General features: G+C 43.3%; 2 protein-coding genes across 8 annotated transcripts in view; one reads left to right on the forward strand and one right to left on the reverse strand.

Moving 5' to 3' along the window:
* Positions 1 to 2047: 2047 nt before the first annotated feature.
* Positions 2048 to 4661, reverse strand: LOC144110941 (U6 snRNA-associated Sm-like protein LSm4). 2 transcript variants are annotated; one of them, XM_077644013.1, is made up of 6 exons: positions 4529 to 4661; positions 4274 to 4315; positions 4120 to 4161; positions 3935 to 4033; positions 3180 to 3360; positions 2048 to 2296 (listed from the first exon to the last, which is right to left on the reverse strand). In XM_077644013.1, exons 2-6 carry the CDS (start codon positions 4274 to 4276, stop codon positions 2193 to 2195), a joined length of 429 nt encoding a protein of 142 aa, XP_077500139.1. In that variant the 5' UTR covers positions 4277 to 4315; positions 4529 to 4661; the 3' UTR covers positions 2048 to 2192. The 2 variants fall into 2 exon arrangements, with proteins under 2 accessions (XP_077500139.1, XP_077500140.1); XM_077644014.1 differs by lacking the exon at positions 4529 to 4661 and adding an exon at positions 4454 to 4471.
* LOC144110939 (transmembrane protein 8B-like) overlaps positions 4544 to 18697 on the forward strand; it is a 30218-nt gene continuing 16064 nt past the window's right edge. For 3 of the 6 annotated variants that reach the window (XM_077644011.1, XM_077644010.1, XM_077644012.1), the window contains exons 1-7: positions 4544 to 4700; positions 7953 to 8124; positions 9462 to 9666; positions 11328 to 11452; positions 12167 to 12465; positions 13706 to 13875; positions 18262 to 18447. In XM_077644011.1, coding sequence (XP_077500137.1) covers positions 4607 to 4700; positions 7953 to 8124; positions 9462 to 9666; positions 11328 to 11452; positions 12167 to 12465; positions 13706 to 13875; positions 18262 to 18447 — 1251 coding nt within the window. In that variant the 5' untranslated portion in view covers positions 4544 to 4606. The remainder of the gene's footprint in view (positions 4701 to 7952; positions 8125 to 9461; positions 9667 to 11327; positions 11453 to 12166; positions 12466 to 13705; positions 13876 to 18261; positions 18448 to 18697) is intronic. The other 3 variants (XR_013309951.1, XR_013309952.1, XM_077644009.1) reach the window with 1 other exon arrangement.

Here is an 18697-nt window from a genome sequence, read left to right on the forward strand (position 1 = left end):
GGGTCGATATCACCGTACACTATGACGTGTGATTGTGGGGGGACCGATTCTCTCCTTTTAACTTTTTATGACTAGGCTTCAAGGCTATCGCTGGACGCTCCCTTCAGAGTTTTTTTTCCTCCATGCTTTCTACAATGCTACATCCAGCAACCATTGCTGGCTATGCTAAAAATTAATTTTTTACTCTGAATATTTGAAGTAAATGTACAGTGGCCTCTAGGAGCCTCCAGCAAGCTAGTTCATGCACCAACATGATGATGGGAAATGCATAAATCCTAGCAGTTTGCTTTGAGCAGTCTTGCAACTCCTCCTGTGAAGCAAGACTTTGGTTTGCGCTAGTTGGTAAAGATAGCTAACGGAATAAAATGGCGCAAGAAACCAAGGACGAGAATACACATTAAATGGGATGGGCACCTGTCCTATCTAGTGTATGCTTTTGTCCTTGTTTTCTAACACCATTGTATCCCATTAGCTTCCGTGAAGTCTTCAGTGTTAAATTGGCCAGCATAACAAATATACTTCCAAAAATTTGACATTTGCACACTATCACTTTTCACAAAACGTTTTCTACTTGGAAGAAACTAAGAAGCAGCATTTCTAAATTTCTGCCTCAACTTCACAAGATAGATTAGCGGTCCTTTTAGACGAAGCTCAACAAGCCAAGTTACTTCAGTGTCAAACTAATGGTGTAGATGTGCTCCAATATAAACTTAAAACTATGAACTATGCTGCCAGTAAGCCACAAGAACATTTGAAGCCAACTCTGTTAGGTTCTATGCGTAGCTGAAATGCAAACAAAAAAAGTTGCCACTGCTTACATGTGAGAAGGCATAAGCCTGCCCACTCGCTTTGTGAACGCAGTCGCCACGCGCTACGGCGCGATTTAACCCGATGCCATGCAGCTGGCAATTCTGCCTCTGCATGGCTCTACAGAGCCATTTCGCGATGTCGCCACACACCTTCTGTTCTGTGCGCTAACTTTGTAAAGGCAGTCGACGCCGTACCGCGGCCCGCGCTCCGTCTTGGGGGTTAATGCGCATACTGTATATGCAGAATTCGTCTTTCTCTACTTGACATTCATAGATCCCTTGGAGTCTTCGTACCACTTCTGGTGCTGTGGTGCAGCGGTTAAGTGGTGTGCCATTGCCCTGGCATGGCAGGTACTGGTGGGACTTGTACGTTCCAGGTTGTCCTGAGCAACCTCGCGCGACCAGTACCTCCTGCCATCACCTGCCAGGTTGCACGAGGACGCCATCTTTTATGGGTGTCAAGTGTTGGCACATGCATGCATGCACAGAGAGAGGGAGGAGACACAAATGGGAGGTTGATTACGAACCCCAAACAGCGCTATTGATGCCTTCAAAGTGAAAATTTTACTCACTAGTCAAGCTCATGCTTACATCAAGCTTACTACACTAGTAAGCTACCTTCCCAAACCAAGGTTATCTTGGCTGTTGCATATTTTCTTTGAAATTGAAAAATTACCGTTCTGTACCATAAATGTGGACAGCAAGTTTCACATTTGCACTATAGCATGACAACACTTGTAAGTCTACGCAGATCACACAACCATGAGGGCCACATTCTAGGAAGTGTCCACTACATTCCACACCTGAATATTATTGACTAGCACGTGACTACGCGTGATCTTGGTTACAATATGCTATGCCAATTCCAATGCTAATACTTATTCCAAAGAAAGGCCTCGACACAGCTATTGCAGTAGGAAAGCTGGGGGATATTGTACACCTGCTACAGTCTAATGTTCTGAGCTACAATATGACCACAACCATTCAACTACACACATACATGCACACACACACACTTCAACAATCTAAAATGCCATCAAAGCTACAGAGCACTGGTTCAATGTATGGTACTAATTAGCTTTCTGAATTCATCTATTTTTTATATTATAAGTACTACAATGGAACACCCAGCATGTAAATTGTAAAGAAATCAGTACTGTACATAGAATGCCCACACCTGTGAAGACTCTTAAAAACTTCACTGTTCAGAGAGATACACCAGCCCAGCAAAGAAGTAATTGGATTAGACTGTGAGGATTTATTTACACAAAGGGAGCTCTGATGACATGGGGTGGCACTGTTGCAATGTACACAATGATGGCAGCCTCTGACCCAGGCTCTACGCAATAAGATGTCAACACAGACTTCAGCGAGAATTCAGAGCTAGCCAGGGCGACCTCGGCCTCCTCTGCCGCCCCTGCCTCCCTGGCCACCACCTCTTCGTCCATCGCCGTCAGGTCGGCCTCCCCTGCCTCCAAAGGGACCACCTATGAAAAAGAAATGAGTTCAAAACAAAACTTCCCTCTTAAACATGCTACTGGCATGCTCTAGCATAACAGTGTATACAAACTGTACGGCATATTCTTTAAAGGGACGCTGAGGAGAAAATGAAGTTGGCCTGTATCAATGGATAATCGCATTCTAATGACAAAGGGTACTTTGATAATGAAGCTGATATGGGCTACAAAAGGAATTGCTACAACCGGGCCTCGAATTCACTTCTCAACTGGGATCAGAGTCCTTCTTGGTGCTGACGTCGCAACTTTGAATACAGTTGTGGGAAAGAAATGTTCCATGTTTAAATCCAATTTTCTCGGCAATATATGTATCTCTAGATGCCAAGAAAAAGAATCAACTTAGGCAGGTGCAAAATAATTGATTTTTACTAAGAGCACAAATTGGATGGAGTTGCCCTCAGTGTCTCCTTAACAATTCCACATCTCCACATGAGCAAACTTACGGAATTAATGTTTTTCCACAACAGTCATGCCTTGCTCAAAACCAATGGGCCCAACACGCAAAATCTGTCTACATTTTTAGTCTGCACCAATAGTATCAAAAAACCATTTACACTGAATGAGCAGCCTATCAGGCTAACTTCACTGCACGGCGAAAATTTCTGAATGCCTCTCAGTCTGGAACTTGCACAACATTCGCAGAAAATTTCCTGGCACTAAGCTCGTCAAATGACTGAGCACACTTTTAATTTTTGAAAGACAAACGTGCACTGTAATCCAGGTACTGAAATTGCTGCGATCTATACTACAGTCATGCAGATGATCTCTATGTTCGTGTTCGAGTCTTGCAGCGAGGTAGCTTTACTGTCCTGAAAAAAACAGAAGACGGAAATTAGTGTTAAAATTTACGAACCCCTGCCCCCGCGGCCACCACGTCCACCAGGCCCGCCGCGTTTGCTAGCATCACCACGTCCTCTGCCCTTGACGAGGGTCTCCTCCTTCACCATGTCTATCACTTCGTCAGGGATGCGGAGGTACTTGATGGTGCTGCCCCGGATGTAGCATTCTGGCATGCGCCAGAATTTGTCACCGTCCTGTTGAAGAGAGAATACACAGTCCAATGTATTTAATGGAAAAACCCCGCACAGTGGAATACGTAATTCAAGCAACAGAATACAGCAGTCAGCATCCACCTTACTGCTGCCACGCGACTTCAAATAAAACGCATCCAGCTTGCCTTTGTAGTTGCATGGAGGCATTTCACTGGACACGCACAGTGGAATACGTAATTCAAGCAACAGAATACAGCAGTCGGCATCCAGCTTACTGCTGCCATGCGACTTCAAATAAAACGCATCCAGCTTGCCTTTGTAGTTGCATGGCGGCATTTCAGTGGATACTGATTGTACACAATAATGTTTAGGCACCACTGAAAACATGCTTAAAGTTTTGCTCGTGTGATTTGGCCTGAACAAACAAACCAGGATGTTTCCAGTTTTTCATTCTCGTTTGTTATGAACAAAGACAATGTGAATGATATACGACTGAGAAAGATATAAACAGGCGCAAAGATAAGAAAACATAGCACACACGTAGCTCCTTGAAGGCACAGGTAATTAACGGTAAATAAGGATTTTTAAATACGATCTGAAAACAGGAATACCGTACCCTGGACGTGCAGATAACTTCTCTGAGGTTGATGTTCATCCAGTTGTCGCAGCTCACTAGATGGCCGTTGTAAGTTTCTCCATTCTTGAGCTCAACAAGCTAAAAACGAGCACAAGGAATGGACATATGTTAGGTCCAGCCGATGCAAATGCGTTTGCTCTGACAGTTTAAGGAGGTTTTCTTACCATGGGGTGATTTTGGGCCGTCCGCAGCAGAGATAGCGGCAACTGCAAAAACGAAGATTGCGCTTGCGTTCACTTGGGTTGCACAGGTTATAAAGGCACTTCGCAACCATCGTCATTCTAGTTTGACAGACAGAGTGAAAGTAGTTGCACTTACCATCTTGACTTGTGTATAGCCCTTTCTTCTGTTTTCAGGTAACTGCAAACGTCCAAAATACGTAGAGCATGCAACCACAAACACACGCCGGCCCGGCTCCGACTCTTCATGAGCCGAAACGCTAAGTCAAAGCCAGCCAAAGCCAGTCGAAGCCAAAAGTCAATTTATAAGTAGACATATCGTTGAACTCAAGAGGTTGGTAATAAGGATAGTAGACAGCGCTTCACTAACTGAAGCAAGTGGATATATAACTACCCTTCTTTCAGCCCATTGGCGGCTGGAGAAGTGGTGCGGGTCGGGTGGTGCGGGCAGGCCGTGAATGGGGTAGCGAGCATGGCAATAATTATTAGAATGGCTCCAGCATCGTGGTCTCTGCAGAATGTGATCCTGATCATCGCATTTGTGCCATGGCAAAGCGCAAGTGGTGGTAAGCTTCATTTCTGTTCGACCTGGGCGTGGGTAGGACCGCTAAGGTTCTTGAGAGCGCGGTAGCACGCGTTTTTTGGCTTGCTCGACGACGACAGCAGGCTTTGTCTTTGTTTACCGGGTACTACAGCGCAGCAGCAGCTGTCGTACTTCAGTGTCATCTGACATGTATTGATTTATCCGTTGCTCGTGATCCATATCGGTCGCCCAATCTTATCTCAGCCTCTCGTCTCGTTGCCTTGGTAACAGAGCTGCTGCTTCTTTGCTCAAAACAAGTTCCGTTATTTCGATTTTTCTTGGTTCGGACCGTTCGGACCACTTCATTTCTGTCCGTAATGCTGCGGTATCCCAGAAACTCCAGAAGCATATTACATAAGCGTTCCGTCGCAATCGTCAATGTTATGCTTTCGCCCTTCTCTCTCGTTCTATATACTTGTATGAAAGTCGCATAATCCGCTTGTTTTGATGATACTGTGGTGCGCCCGTTAGACACGTGCGCTGCTCGCCGCTACGTGACGTTTGTGTCAATGCGGTGCAAGCTTCCTATTGCGAGAAGGCAACACCAAGATACTATTTTTGTGCGTTGCCTTAAATGCGATCATGTGTGGAAGGACGGGATAACTCGATGAAAGCGGTGGCTTGGGGGTCGTTGCACGCCGTCTTTGTCCGTACTCGCCTCCTCACCTCGCCGAATTCTGGATGCCGCGACCTTGCCTATTGCGCATTCTGTGGTTTTCCTCGCGTGCCGTTCGGCGTGCCGTTCCCACGCTGCGACGTTTTCGTTATCATCCTCTCTTTAGGAGGAAAAATAAGCGCGTGGCAGAGGTGGCGTAGAGTTTAATACGTGATTGGTGATCCAGCGTTTGCTGAGCTCAGCTTCGCGCTGAAGGAAATGCACTCAATAAAAACAGCTCACAGGCTTGTTAGCCATTACCCGAAGTGCCGTATTTTTTTTTTCACTGACAGCAAACAAGGCTATGGCTCATTTAAACTGCTCATAATGAGCGGCACCAGCTCATTTGAAAACAGGGAAGTTTTGCCTGAGCAGCTTTTTTTTCTCTTCTGCGTTGGAAGTAAGCCAAGCTATGGGGTGCAAAAGAAGGCTTCAGGCAGGTGAAGTTTTAATAAGGTGGCAACCCAGCTGCCAGCTCATGCATGACCCATTCGTTGACCTAAGTCTTTTTTTTTCTTCTTATGTATTTGTTCCAGTCCCAGGCGCTAATAAATATGCTGCATGAATGTTCATTGATCATTGTTCTTGGTTGCCAAACCATTGCAGCAACAATAGCAACATAGGTGATATGGATAACTGACTTGCAGTGAGGTATCGAAAGTCTGTGCGGGTGTGCGGCACATGCTCACTGAGCAGTGGCCCAGTTGCACTGTTTCAAGATATCTGTGTAGCATCGGTGCTTCTCAGTCTCTCCTTTGTAACATTGAAGTAAAGGAAAGCCCAGTGGTGCACAAACTGAATTGTTTTTACTCAGTTGAAGGGAATTAATGATAGCTCATTGCCATACAAGTCGCAGAGTTCCCATGCTGTTGAGTAAATTAATTGTAAAACTGAAACGTAAATTGAAGCCATACTGCCTGGAGAGCATTCAAGCTCCGTAAAGACAAAAAGGAGAAAAGGGGTTAATTCTTCTAAAGGCTCTAAATTTTTGACAAACTTTCGTTTAAAGGCTCTTGCCAGCTTTTGTTTGCTGATGTTGAGGGGTCCATAAACATTTCAGAAATAAATGTGGTGTTCCAGTTGAGGCTAAGTTGCAGTTCACTTGCACACTACTGCAACATTTATTATTTGACAAACTTTTTCACAAACATTTGTTTTTCACAAACCTTCATTTAAAGGCTCTTGCCAGATTTTGTCTGCTGACTTTGAGGGGTCGATAAACATTTCTGAAATAAATGTGGAGTTCCAGTTGAGGCTAAGTTGCATTTCACTTGCACACTACTGCAACATTTATTATTTCTTACGATTTTGAATGGTTTTGTGCCATGATGGTCTCTTGAATGGCTCCGCATGTTCACAGTGTTAAATTTTGCTGCTTGTGCATAACAATAACATTGCAGTGTCCTTTCAGCTTAACTATAACTACGCTTGGCAACAGCTTTTCTTGGAAATAAAAGTAAGGGTACAGTGCAGAGCCTTTGTAACTGTGCCATTTTGCTACCTCGCATATGCTGCAGTTTTTTGCTCCATCGCTAAAGCATCTGGTGCCATCTATGGAATGCTGTTCAAACCGCATGCAGCAATCAAAAAAGTTTTTTCTATCACAAAAAGCTTTTCCATTTATGTCTGAAATATGCCACAAATATTGAGTGTTCCCAATATGCCATGTTTTTAAAGGGGAAACTAATAACTGCAACTGGGGCCATATTCTCTGCATAGGAAAAGGTGTGTTTCGGCTGTGTAGCCTTGACTTCGTTATGAAGAAAAGTTGTCACGGCGTATAAAATGTAGCATTTTTGGTTTTTATTCAAAAATCCACCATTTCCATGACATCTCTTTCCCTACTCTTTCATAGTGCCTCTTGTGCTGTCACCAGAAATTGGCCACAGGTACTTATAAGTTGCTGACTGCCATTGTTATTGGCCACTTCCATTTAAAGCCTTTGCTGATTTCCAAGCTAAAGCAGAGTGTACCTTCCTTGTGCTTTTTGGTGCATGCTGTCTTTAGTAAAAGGTGGTTCTGCTTTGCTGTGGAATTCTGTGGTTAGTTTGCCTTCTTACAGGGAGGCTAATAAGCCTTCCAAAGGTTCAGGTTTGTCACATAAATCCCTTGGTCTTTTGACCTGTTTTGAATGAAACTGAACCCTTGAAAATGAATCTAGCTTACTTTATTACTAATTTTTAATTTTTTTCCATGGAAAGCATTAGGACGTAGTTGTATCAAGGTACAGTGGTGTAGCAGGTCACATGCACTGCTGTGCGATTGTCATATTTGAACACTGTTTTAAGTCCACAGTGAAGCCCTGCCGACATTGATGACTGACACATGCTGTTCGACTTCAACAGAGAAATTGTTTTCCATTAAAGCTTTCCTTGCCACCTAACAAAAAGTTAATCACATGTTAAAATTATGAGCTTCATGCCTATGGCTTGTTTAAAAGTGAGAAATTGAATTTTGATTTTGTTCACTGCTGTTAGCGTTTAGCTTTGTAATACAGCACCCTGTAGGCCATGGGCTGTTGTTGCGAACTACACTTTTTTATGTTGTATCCTGCTATAGTGTGTGTTGTGCCTTATGCAGATCTGGACACAGCTGCCATGAGCCAGAGCTTGGAGCCACGACTGGTGTACCCGTACCGGCGGTATGGCGATGTGACGTTGCTGCCGTTTGTTGTTCCCCAAGGCACACTCACAGCTACGTGGATGTTCAAGGCCAACATCAGTAGTCACTGCAGGCCGGACACTGTCCACTTGTGAGTTGTGCTCACAGCTCCATCTGTTATGTGCTTTCCAAATTGGCAAGTGCTTTCACTGTGGTGTCTTGTTCCATGGTATGGCACAAGAATGTGCTGATGTTGAAGCCATTGTTCGGGAGCTAGCAGTCTGATAACGTCAGATAAGAAAGAAGTGATTATAGTGGGGATGATGATGGTGAACCACGTCCTGAAAGCTTTGCAGCTGTGGATTGGATTCTACTGGATTTCGGATTGAAGCTCATGTAGGGACGCCACCTGGTGGCATCGAGTACAAGCCTTTTGCATTGCATTTGGCTTTAGAGCTATGAAAATTTTTACCAGGCATGACATTTATCAAATTCCTTGTAAAATTAGCATGGTAAGAAATTTGCTGGGTGCTGGGGGTTTTACCTGGATAATACCCCTGTCACACGACATTTCTCGAAGGCCTTTCCAGCAAAGGCACCTCTTTTCACCAAAGGAGCGAAAGCTTAAAAGAGCAGCGACGCTGCTACACGGTGCAGCCCCAAAGGTGAAATAGTCGTTGTGGCTTAGCGCCCGCGGCTGTGGTCGAGCCGGCTGAAGTGAGTGTTTTATAATTAAAGTGGGGTATCCTGTTCATTCGTTGAGCTCAGACATTTTTTTTTTTTTTCATTCTAATTGCTTGCTTGAAAGAACTGCAACACCTGCTCTCATCAGCAGCAGCAGGTTTTGTGTATTGCTTTGGCCACCAGGGGCACTCGGTGTTGCTGCAACACTTTACTGCCTTCAAGTCTGCGCATAAAATATAAACACCCAGTATAAAAAATCAAAGCCAGACCCACCTTTTGTATTTTTAAAAGATGTTTTCAAACATTGTTGGCTGCATCTACTTTTTTTACTGCCTTCAAGTCTGGGCATAAAATATAAACACCCAGTATAAAAATCAAAGCCAGACCCACTTTTCGTATTTTTAAAAGATGTTTTCAAACATTGTTGGCTGCATCTACTTTTTTTTCATTGCTTTTACTATTTGACGTTGGATGGCACTGCCATCGCATGTTCTTGAAGGCCGCGCCTTTGGGCTCTAAAGGTCTCGGACGGGCGCCTTTGCCTCCAATGCCCTTAGCGGTAAAGGCGCAACATTTGTGCCGTGTAGCTACACTCCTTATGCCTTTGGACATAAGGACCTGATTCTCAAAGGCCTTTGCCGTGCCCGTGTGACAGGGGTATAAGATATAATATGAGCGCGGCGTTTGCTCTAAGCCATCTGTGACTCCACATAAACTTCTCTCAGACATCGTTGCACATTTTTTGTTGTATGTTCTTGCTGCTTACTGTTTGACACTTATGACTTGCCTGTCGTGCTTTTGCAGGTACCTCCAGTTTGCAGGGCTCCCTGTGTTAAGCCCCCTGAATGCCACTTTTCCTGACCACTTTGTGACCAAGCGCCAGCGAATGCGAAGCCTTATCTTTAGCACCGACTCGCAGCAGCACATCATCAACGTCACCTCGCCCGACCCCGGCCAGTGGTTTGCAGCAGCGTTCACGCTAGATCCTCACCAGAGGATTTTGCAGAAGGTGCGAAGACCTTACATGCTTGCTCGGCTTCGCTCTCCCTTCATTTTCTTCTTGCGTAGATTGTGTATACTGTCGTGTAGTATTGTTTATGTGAATGTGGCTCATGGTGTGGAAAGGTGACATGGTATTGGCAGATTACGAACAGTGTGAGTACAGGGACACAGGGAAGGGAAGATAGAAAGCACGGAGGTTTGTGATGAAAAAGGAGGCAAAGGGAGAATGAGAGAGAAAAAGAAAACACAGCACGAATGAACAACAGGAAAAGAGACGAAAGGCTTTCAGAAGTGTCACGAAAGGCCAGCCATCTAGATATGCTATTTCTTCTTCAGTGAAGGTAATCATTAGTCTTCGCATTTTAAATTGTGCTTGTGTCCTATATCTTCTGTTCGTCTCCATGGACATGGTGTTCTTAATTTATCAACGCCACACCTACTAGCCCAACTTCAGACTGTGGTGGCAACTTGGTGTCGTGCCTCAGTGGTGGGCGCACGTGAACATAGAATTGAAAGGGGCCCTGAGCCACACCTTGAGCATAGTGAATATGCACAACTCTGCTGAAAGATTGTGTCGCTGTGAACATCGTAGCGGGATTCACCAACTAGCATGATTTCAGCACTTAACAAGTCGAATTCTCCTTCATTCCTTGTTGTGGCAGCCATTCTAGCTCCTCCTTATTAGTAACGTACAGTCAATTCGCAGCCATAACTTCTTGTGGACACCCATGAAATAACACCGCTCGGTTGATGCCTGCATACATCTATCATCTGTCATTGGTGAGTTGTCCAAAAGTCGACTGCACAAAATGTACACAACTTCACGTGGGCTTGGAAGATTCGCACTGAAATGTGCAATAATTGCTTGCTGTGTTAAAACTCATAAAAAAAAATTGCCTCAAAAGGAACAACATCCTTCCTAATTCTGCAAAGAGTGATGCAGTTTTGGTGGATAGCATCCTTTTCTAAGCTTTCTTGAACTTGTTTCGTTCCTTTTCTTCTGTGCCACCACAGCTTTGTCAAGTGTGGCAGTAGCTATTTTTTCATAACCTAGTTTTCCATAACCATAAACAGTGTTATCTGTGCACGCTGAGCAGTGGAACCAAATACACATAAACCATTGTAAATGCAATATTGTCAGTGCCATATGAGTGGGAACCTCAGTAAGCATTCAGTTTCTTTTAGGATGAATTTAATCATTAAGCTGAATTCTTTAATAAGCTAAACAGCTTGAATACCGTTTTTCACTTAATTTAAGCTGAATCAAAAGGAATGTAGTTGACATGAACCACTTACACACTTCAGTTGGCACAAACGTTTGCAGTAGCCGCCGCCGCGGTGGCTCAGTGGTTATGGTGCTCGGCTGCTGACCTGAGAGACACGGGTTTGATCCCGGCCATAGGCATCACATTTCAATGGAGCCGAAATGCTAGAGGCCCATGTGCTGTGCGATTTTAGCGCATGTTAAAGAACCCGAAGTGGTCGAAATTACCAGAGGCTTCCACTACAGCGTCCCTCATAACCTGAGTTACTTTGGGATGTTAAGCCCTGTAAACCTTTGCAGTGCCGCGATGACTAGCATTTTGCAGCGCTGTGAATTTTACTGGATTGTGTCTCTGTGTTGCATTCGGCAGAGAAGTATTTTCAGTGTATTTTACTTGCATGCAGGACCTGTTTTCACCCTGTGAGGTGTACCTCTCAAGCTCACTGACCCCATACCTCCTGGATGGGGTCGTTGACATCCTGCCTGGTCAGCCTACTGCACATAGCATCGACAAGCCCACATATTTCAGGTGACCTACATGGTTGAGTGACCACCATGTTCTTTCCAGCTTCTTTGGGTTTGATTGTGCAGTTGAGTAGCAAGCCATAAATGGAGCAAGGTGGAGCCAGGTCTCTATTTTTTTTTTTTTTGACGAGGTTAGCTCAGTGACGAGGTGTGGGTGAATTAGGGAAGTGCGGAAGATTAGAAGATTAAACAGCACGAAATAAAGGGACTGATGTCATTTCTTCTATTTGCCCTTTGGCTAGTGGGCTTCTTAATTTACAAGCTTAGCTCAAATGTTTCTTTCCAAAGTTATCATTATTGTACTCACTGCAATGGTACACACCCTGAGGCTTTCCCCTCCCTTGGTCACTTTGTGAGTGCCGAGAAATCATCTGCCTACTCTCTTAACCATGGATTACAATGGATTTGGTATAATGAAACACCATGGGTAGTGACTTAAGGTTTGTCCTGAAGAGGCAGAAGCTGTCTGTGCCTAAATAGCCTACTGTTGTCACAGTAAATGCAGAGAGTACTGTGCCAGCATGCAGCTGGCATACTTTACGTAGAAAAATGCAATAGAAGTCTAGGTTTGTCTTCCAGAAGTTTAGTGTAAACGCAATAAAACAAAATGTGCTCAACGTGGACCACTTAAGCATGTCAGCACATTTCTATCGAAGTCTTAAAGTTGCCTTTTCACTAAGGTTGGCAATTTATATTGTTCGTTTTTTTCCTTTTAAAGGTTTGCAACATCGCGGGAAATGTGGTCACTAGATTTCGGACTTTCTGAATGCAAGGTTCAAGGCAACAGCACTGCTGGTTCTTGCCCACTTATTGTGTATGCCACTGCTGAGGTTCCACCTTCGTCGGAAGTAGACGGAATAGACGTCGAGGTATCGCGACGGAGTACCCTGGTCAACTGCACAGAGGTTGAGCCTTGCAGTGGCACCATGATTCCTGCTGTGGATGCATGGAACTACATTCTAGTCCTGCCGACATTGGGAGACAGGGTGGAGTTCAAAATTCTTCTCAAGCCGCATGGTAAGTCTACACGGCAGCTGGACCCTAGTTTTTTTTAATGTGTTTTGTGGTAGCCTTCATTTTAGCATGAGGCAGACTCTGGAGTACGACTTGGAGGTTGTCTAAACTGCATGTGAAAATGCAGGAAAGAAGTATTTTATGGCTCTGTATTAATTGGTAAGTTTTCCTAGCTATCGGCGATAGCAGCAAGCATTCACTGGTCACATCGATATATAAAAAAAAATTTTAATATTGTAGTCACAACTACGAAACCTTTATGGAGCAGGTGTTTTGTTTCCCTGAATTCGTCATCCACGCTGTCCTTGTGCTATGAATAGGGGCTGTACATTTCGGTTCAAGCAAAAAAAAAAGATAAAAGTGCGCCAAATTCATTTTACGAAATTCGGTTTTAACCAAAAAAAGGTCAGTATTCTTGGCAAGCAAGGCATAGGCTGCTGGCTCTTGAATGCTAGTTGCACTCGGTCAAAGCTAAAATTAAATGAGCTAGAAGCCACGGGCATGATGCGATGACGGTGTTGTTGGATAAACAGCGCAGTTATGCGATTTAAGGTATTGCTCCGCTAGCTTACACGCCTCCTACGATCCCACCATGTCGTCGCTGCCTGCTAGCTAAGCAATGTTTGTTCACTATCATCACCTGCTTAGAGCAGTTAGGTAGTTAGGTAGGTTAATCAACAGCATGCAGGACGCTGACACAAAACTTTGCATGGGCGTCGCAAAGTGTGCTATGGCTACCGCGACAATTGGGCGGCAGTTCCATCGCGGCCATAAACTTGTAGACCACTTTATGCCCCACCCTGGCACTCAACAGAGCGCAACAACCCAGCAATATGTCAAACTTGTTCTTAGAAGTAAAGTTCAACTTGTGTTTTTGTCTGCCGGCTGTCTCATTAACTTGAGGTATTGTTTTAAAGAAGATAGTGATTTCTTTACAAGTGCAGCTCCAAGTACTACTATTTGCATGCTAATTATTGGTAAACAAATTGTTTGTGATGACAAAACTCCGGTGTAGACTTGAAAACACTTGCAACGTTTCTTGAGGTCACAAATCAGTGAAAACTATGTAAACAGAGTGGCCTGTTTATAGTGGCTACGAAGGCCCCCTCAATTAAGGAGGCCACCTTTCTTTTGCATCGGTTCAGTTGTATGTGTCTATGGTTACTGAAGGTTTTTTTTGGAGTTTTTCCCGCGAGGGTATTCTTGTTTTTCTGTTTGCCGTCTGACCACCGGGGGGTATCAGATTGCAGGTCAACGATGTTGAGTCCCGCCGCCAAGAGTAGGAAGAAGGATAATTTGGACATGTTGGAGAAAATGTTCAGTGCCAACGCGACCATGCTGAGGACAGTCATCCAGGAATACCTGCAAGTGCCAAATTTTTCTGATGCCTGTTGGCCCTCTCACGAGCTGGCGGTAAGCTTACTCATCAACCTGTTGTATTTATTTATTTATTTATACAAAATACCCCTAAGGGCCCTCAGTTCGAGGGTATTACGTAGGAGAGGGGGGTACAGGCATGTAATCAAAAGTAAACAAATAAACCACAATTTCAAGAAACTACAACAAAACAGATAAAAGCATATGAGTCTGCGAGAAAAATACAAAACACAAAATTAAACATTGAAGCATAAAGGGGAAAACGAAAACATGAACAGAGCAGCAGACAGTAACGTTAATGCAAGTTATACGATGTCTCACAAACAACAGCATGAAAATAAAAACGAGAAACATTAATAACAGAAATGCAAGACAGAAACCTAATGCACTAGTAAGTTAACAATGTACCCAAAAAATTTAAGCAGAGTATCATCCAGAAGACTGTACAATCTGCATGAGATCTGCTGCATTGTACTTGTGCTGTAAAATTTTGCGATACGTTAGATAGCTCCCTCTGGGAAGTGATCACCTACCTATTATCATCAGCCTCTCATCGTCTACTGCAGTCATCCCCACAAGACCACGGCGCTGGAAACTTCACCTCGCCGACTGGTCACTTTTTACAGCAAGTGCCACACTAGAAAAAGAATTTTGTGAAGATCTCAGCATAGACGAAATTAATGGAAAATTTACTACATGCATAATATCGGCCGCTACAATAGCCATACCACAAACAACAGGACTCGTACACAAAAAACATAAAGTATGGTGGACACAAGAATGCACATTGGCAAAAAAACAACAAAATAAAGCTTGGGGCTCTCTGCGTCGGTATCCCACAGCGGAGAACTTGATTGCCTTTAAGAGGGCCAAGGCCAGAGCGCGATTCGTTCGGAGAAACGCCGAGAAATCCTCGTGGCAGAAATATGTGTCCTCTATAAACAGCTCAATAACCTCAAAAAAAATGTGGGAAAAAGTTCGAAGATTCAGTAGTGACCATACCCCTTTCACACTTCCTCTGTTGACTACACCCGGGACACAAACATCATAACAGGAACAGGCCAACATACTGGTTGAGCATTTTGCTGAAGTTTCCAGTTCGTCCAATTACGCAAACACGTTCCAGAAGCACAAAGCAATAGCAGAAAAACAAAAACTTCCATTTGCAGCAGGTATGCACGAGGACTACAATCAACCCATCACACTCCAGGAATTGATTAAGGCATTATCTTGTGGTAAAAAGACAGCAACAGGCCCAGATAATGTGCATTACGCAATGCTCGCCCATCTCTCTGAGGCTGCCGTGCAGGCATTGTTGAAATTCTTTAACAAAATATGGACAACTGGAAATATACCTGAGGAGTGGAAGAAAGCAATAATAGTACCTTTTCTGAAACCCGGAAAACAACCAACAAGTCCTAACAATTACAGACCGATAGCCCTCACCAGCTGCATCGCTAAATCTTTCGAAAGCATAATAAACACTAGACTGACCTTCACACTTGAATCTCGTCGACTCTTAGATTTACATCAATGTGGATTTAAGAAAGCATGCTCGACCACTGATCACCTTGTCCGCCTAGAAAACACCATCTGAGAGGCGTTCATCCACAAACAGCACTGTATCGGTGTCTTCTTCGATTTGGAGAAGGCATATGATACCGCGTGGAAGTTCGGCATCCTCCATGACCTAGCAGATCTAGGGATCCGCGGCAGGATGCTGAACTGCTTGAACGACTTCCTTACTAACCGCACATTCAGAGTCCGTCTGGGGGCAACTCTATCAACGACATTCGCCCAAGAGAATGGCGTACCCCAGGGATGCATTTTAAGTACGACACTCTTTATAGTAAAAATGAATTCCTTGGCCAAAGTAATACCTAAGTCCGTAATGTATTCAGTTTATGTAGATGACATACAGATAGCATACACTTCTACCAACATACTGTCCTTCCAGAGACAAATACAAATCATACTAAATAAACTGGCTGATTATGCAGAGAAAAATGAATTCAAGTTCTCCCCTCAAAAAACAGTAGCTGTTTTATTCTCATTACGACGAGGCCTACAGGTCGATCCCAATCTGTGCTTGAATCAAACCACACTGCCAGTCAAACAGGAACATAAATTTTTAGGCGTCACTTTTGACAAGAAACTTACATTTCTGTCACACATTAACAACCTGAAAAAGAAAGCATCCCAAGCCCTCAATGTATTAAAGGTACTCTCGCGAAAACGGTGGGGGTCCGATAGAGCATGCCTATTGCAAATATATCGCTCTTTGGTGCGCTCCAAGCTGGACTACGGGTGTGTGGTATATGGTTCGGCAAGAACATCCTACTTGAAACGACTGGACCCTGTTCATAATCTTGGTTTGCGCCTATCAACTGGAGCTTATAGAACATCCCCGGTAAAGAGTCTTTATGTTGAAGCTAATGAGCCCACACTAGAGGATAGAAGAGTCACACTAACATGCACGTACATCCTAAAAACCCGTTCTCTCCCTAAACATCTCTGCTATCCCATTGTTACCAAGTGCCCATCTAGGAGATTATTCAATAATAAACCACATTTTATCAGGCCACTAATAATGCGCTTTGAAGATAAATGTGAAGACTTAGCAGTGCTGGACACCCTACCTAATATTGCACAAAGACATGAATATCTACCACCATGGTACAGCCTTCCTTCAGTGTGTGACTTCACATTGACACACTTAAACAAAGAGAAAATACCACACGAGCACATACTACAAGAGTTCTTTGCACTACAAAAAAAATATGACACTTACACCGAATTTTACACTGATGGCTCAAAAACAGAAAGTCATGTCGGAAGTGCAGTAATTCAAGGAACAAATGAAAAAATGATACGATTGCCACAGTATGCATCGGTATTTACTGCGGAGTGTTATGCCATCTTTGTAGCTGTAGAACAAATAGTAAAACAAAACATAAAAAATAGCATCATTTACACCGATTCACTCAGTATGCTAAAAGCGCTGCATTCTACAAACGCTGCTGAACCCATAATAGGAAAAATCATACATAACATAGTTAAAATTACAAAGCAAAAACATAACATTATATTCTGCTGGGTCCCTAGCCATGTTGGAATTTTAGGTAATGAGAGAGCAGATGCTTGCGCAGCACAAGCTAGAATTGGCCATATAAAACAAGTTAACATACCACAGAGGGATTTTTCTAAATTACTGCACAGTAAACTCAGGAATAAGTGGCAGATTGCATGGGACGAACAAACAAACAACAAACTACATTCTATAAAACCTGTTTTGGGAGAATGGAGATCATGTACACATCAGGAGCGTTTCATAGAAGTTATTTTGTGTCGACTACGCATTGGACACACACACCTTACTCACAACTTCTTACTGACAAAAAAAAGCAAACCTCTCTGCGAAATGTGTGGCGATGAACTCACGGTAAACCACATTTTAATTGTATGCAAAAAACTGGAACAACTGAGGAAAAAATATTTCACAACATTGTACAATGAATACATCCCACTACACCCCATGTTACTTTTAGGAGATCAAGCACTGGTTGATTTTTCTAGCATTTTTAAATTTCTCAGAGAAGCCAATGTTTTATACAAACTTTAGATATAAAAAGCGTAACCTTTAACAAAAGCTCTAACCGTGTGTTTGGCGCATCATAGCCTAAGTTGCTTTTGCGCCATTAAAATCAATATAACTAACTAACTAAGTTAGATAGCTCTGGTTCACTGCAAAAAGGCATGAACATAGTTCATATTCTTCTTCTGTTCTGTGTTCAAAGTCAGTGCAGTCATCTGTCACCCTCTTCCATGTCCTACGTTGAAAGCAATTTTTCTCACCTTTTCTCTAACGTTGAATTTAATTGAATAGGTCTTGGTGCACCTCCATGGAAGGTGCTTGGTCCTAGTTTGATTAAGTTATCAATTAGCAAAGCTTGACATTGGTCTGATATCTTGAGTCTGGCACAAAATATGAACTGATGGAAAGAATGACTAATGTATTTATCAGGACCACATTTTTTTATAGCCTTTTTTTTCTGTATTGAGTTTGCTTTTATGTTGTCTTTGCCAGTGTTGGCAAGAAAGCACTCTGCTAATTGACTGAGTTTGCTGCAGAACTAGCAATGTGGCCTGTAGCTATTATATAAGTATGTGTATAGGAAACTCCAGTTTGCGCAGATTTTGCAAATTAACGGCAGGACTCATCATTGGTTGGTCTCTCTTTTTAAGTTTTGGTGTACAACTTGGGCCATTATATAGCTGGAAAGTAGCTGTCGCTGATAAGGGATGCAAGCATAAATCTACTTTTAATGTATCTTTTTTATATGTTGGAATTAAGACTAGCGTACACATAGTTGATATCTGTGGCAATAATCAGAAAATCCCTTTTTTGTTTTGTTCTGCCAGCACATCAACATGCCTGGGACATTTGAGTACGGCTACAGGCTGGACACTGGGCCAGATGAATCCAACTTTACATCTGGCTTCAACTTGAGCCTGCATGAGCCAACGCTCGTCACTTTCAGAGTCTTTCCAGTGTTGGATTCGGGTGGAACACTGTCCATAAATTTACACCTCCTCAGCCCTGACAAGGTTAGGAGCTTTAATTTTCCATTTGCCAAACTGCATGCAAATAAATATTGAAAGCTGCCTTTGCAAGCTTTCTTCCAACAGTCCAGCATTTCAAGGATGCACAGTCAGTGATTTTGTCGTGCCTGTGGAGTTCAAAAACCATTCGGTGGTAGTAATTAGAATTAAAACTTGAGCAGTAGCATAGCAATGGGTTACTTAGATCTAATTTCATGCTGAAAAATAAATCAGTAACAGATAACTTGATTCCAGC

This window comes from Amblyomma americanum, chromosome 11 (assembly GCF_052857255.1).
Source record: "Amblyomma americanum isolate KBUSLIRL-KWMA chromosome 11, ASM5285725v1, whole genome shotgun sequence".
Classification (NCBI taxonomy): domain Eukaryota; kingdom Metazoa; phylum Arthropoda; class Arachnida; order Ixodida; family Ixodidae; genus Amblyomma; species Amblyomma americanum.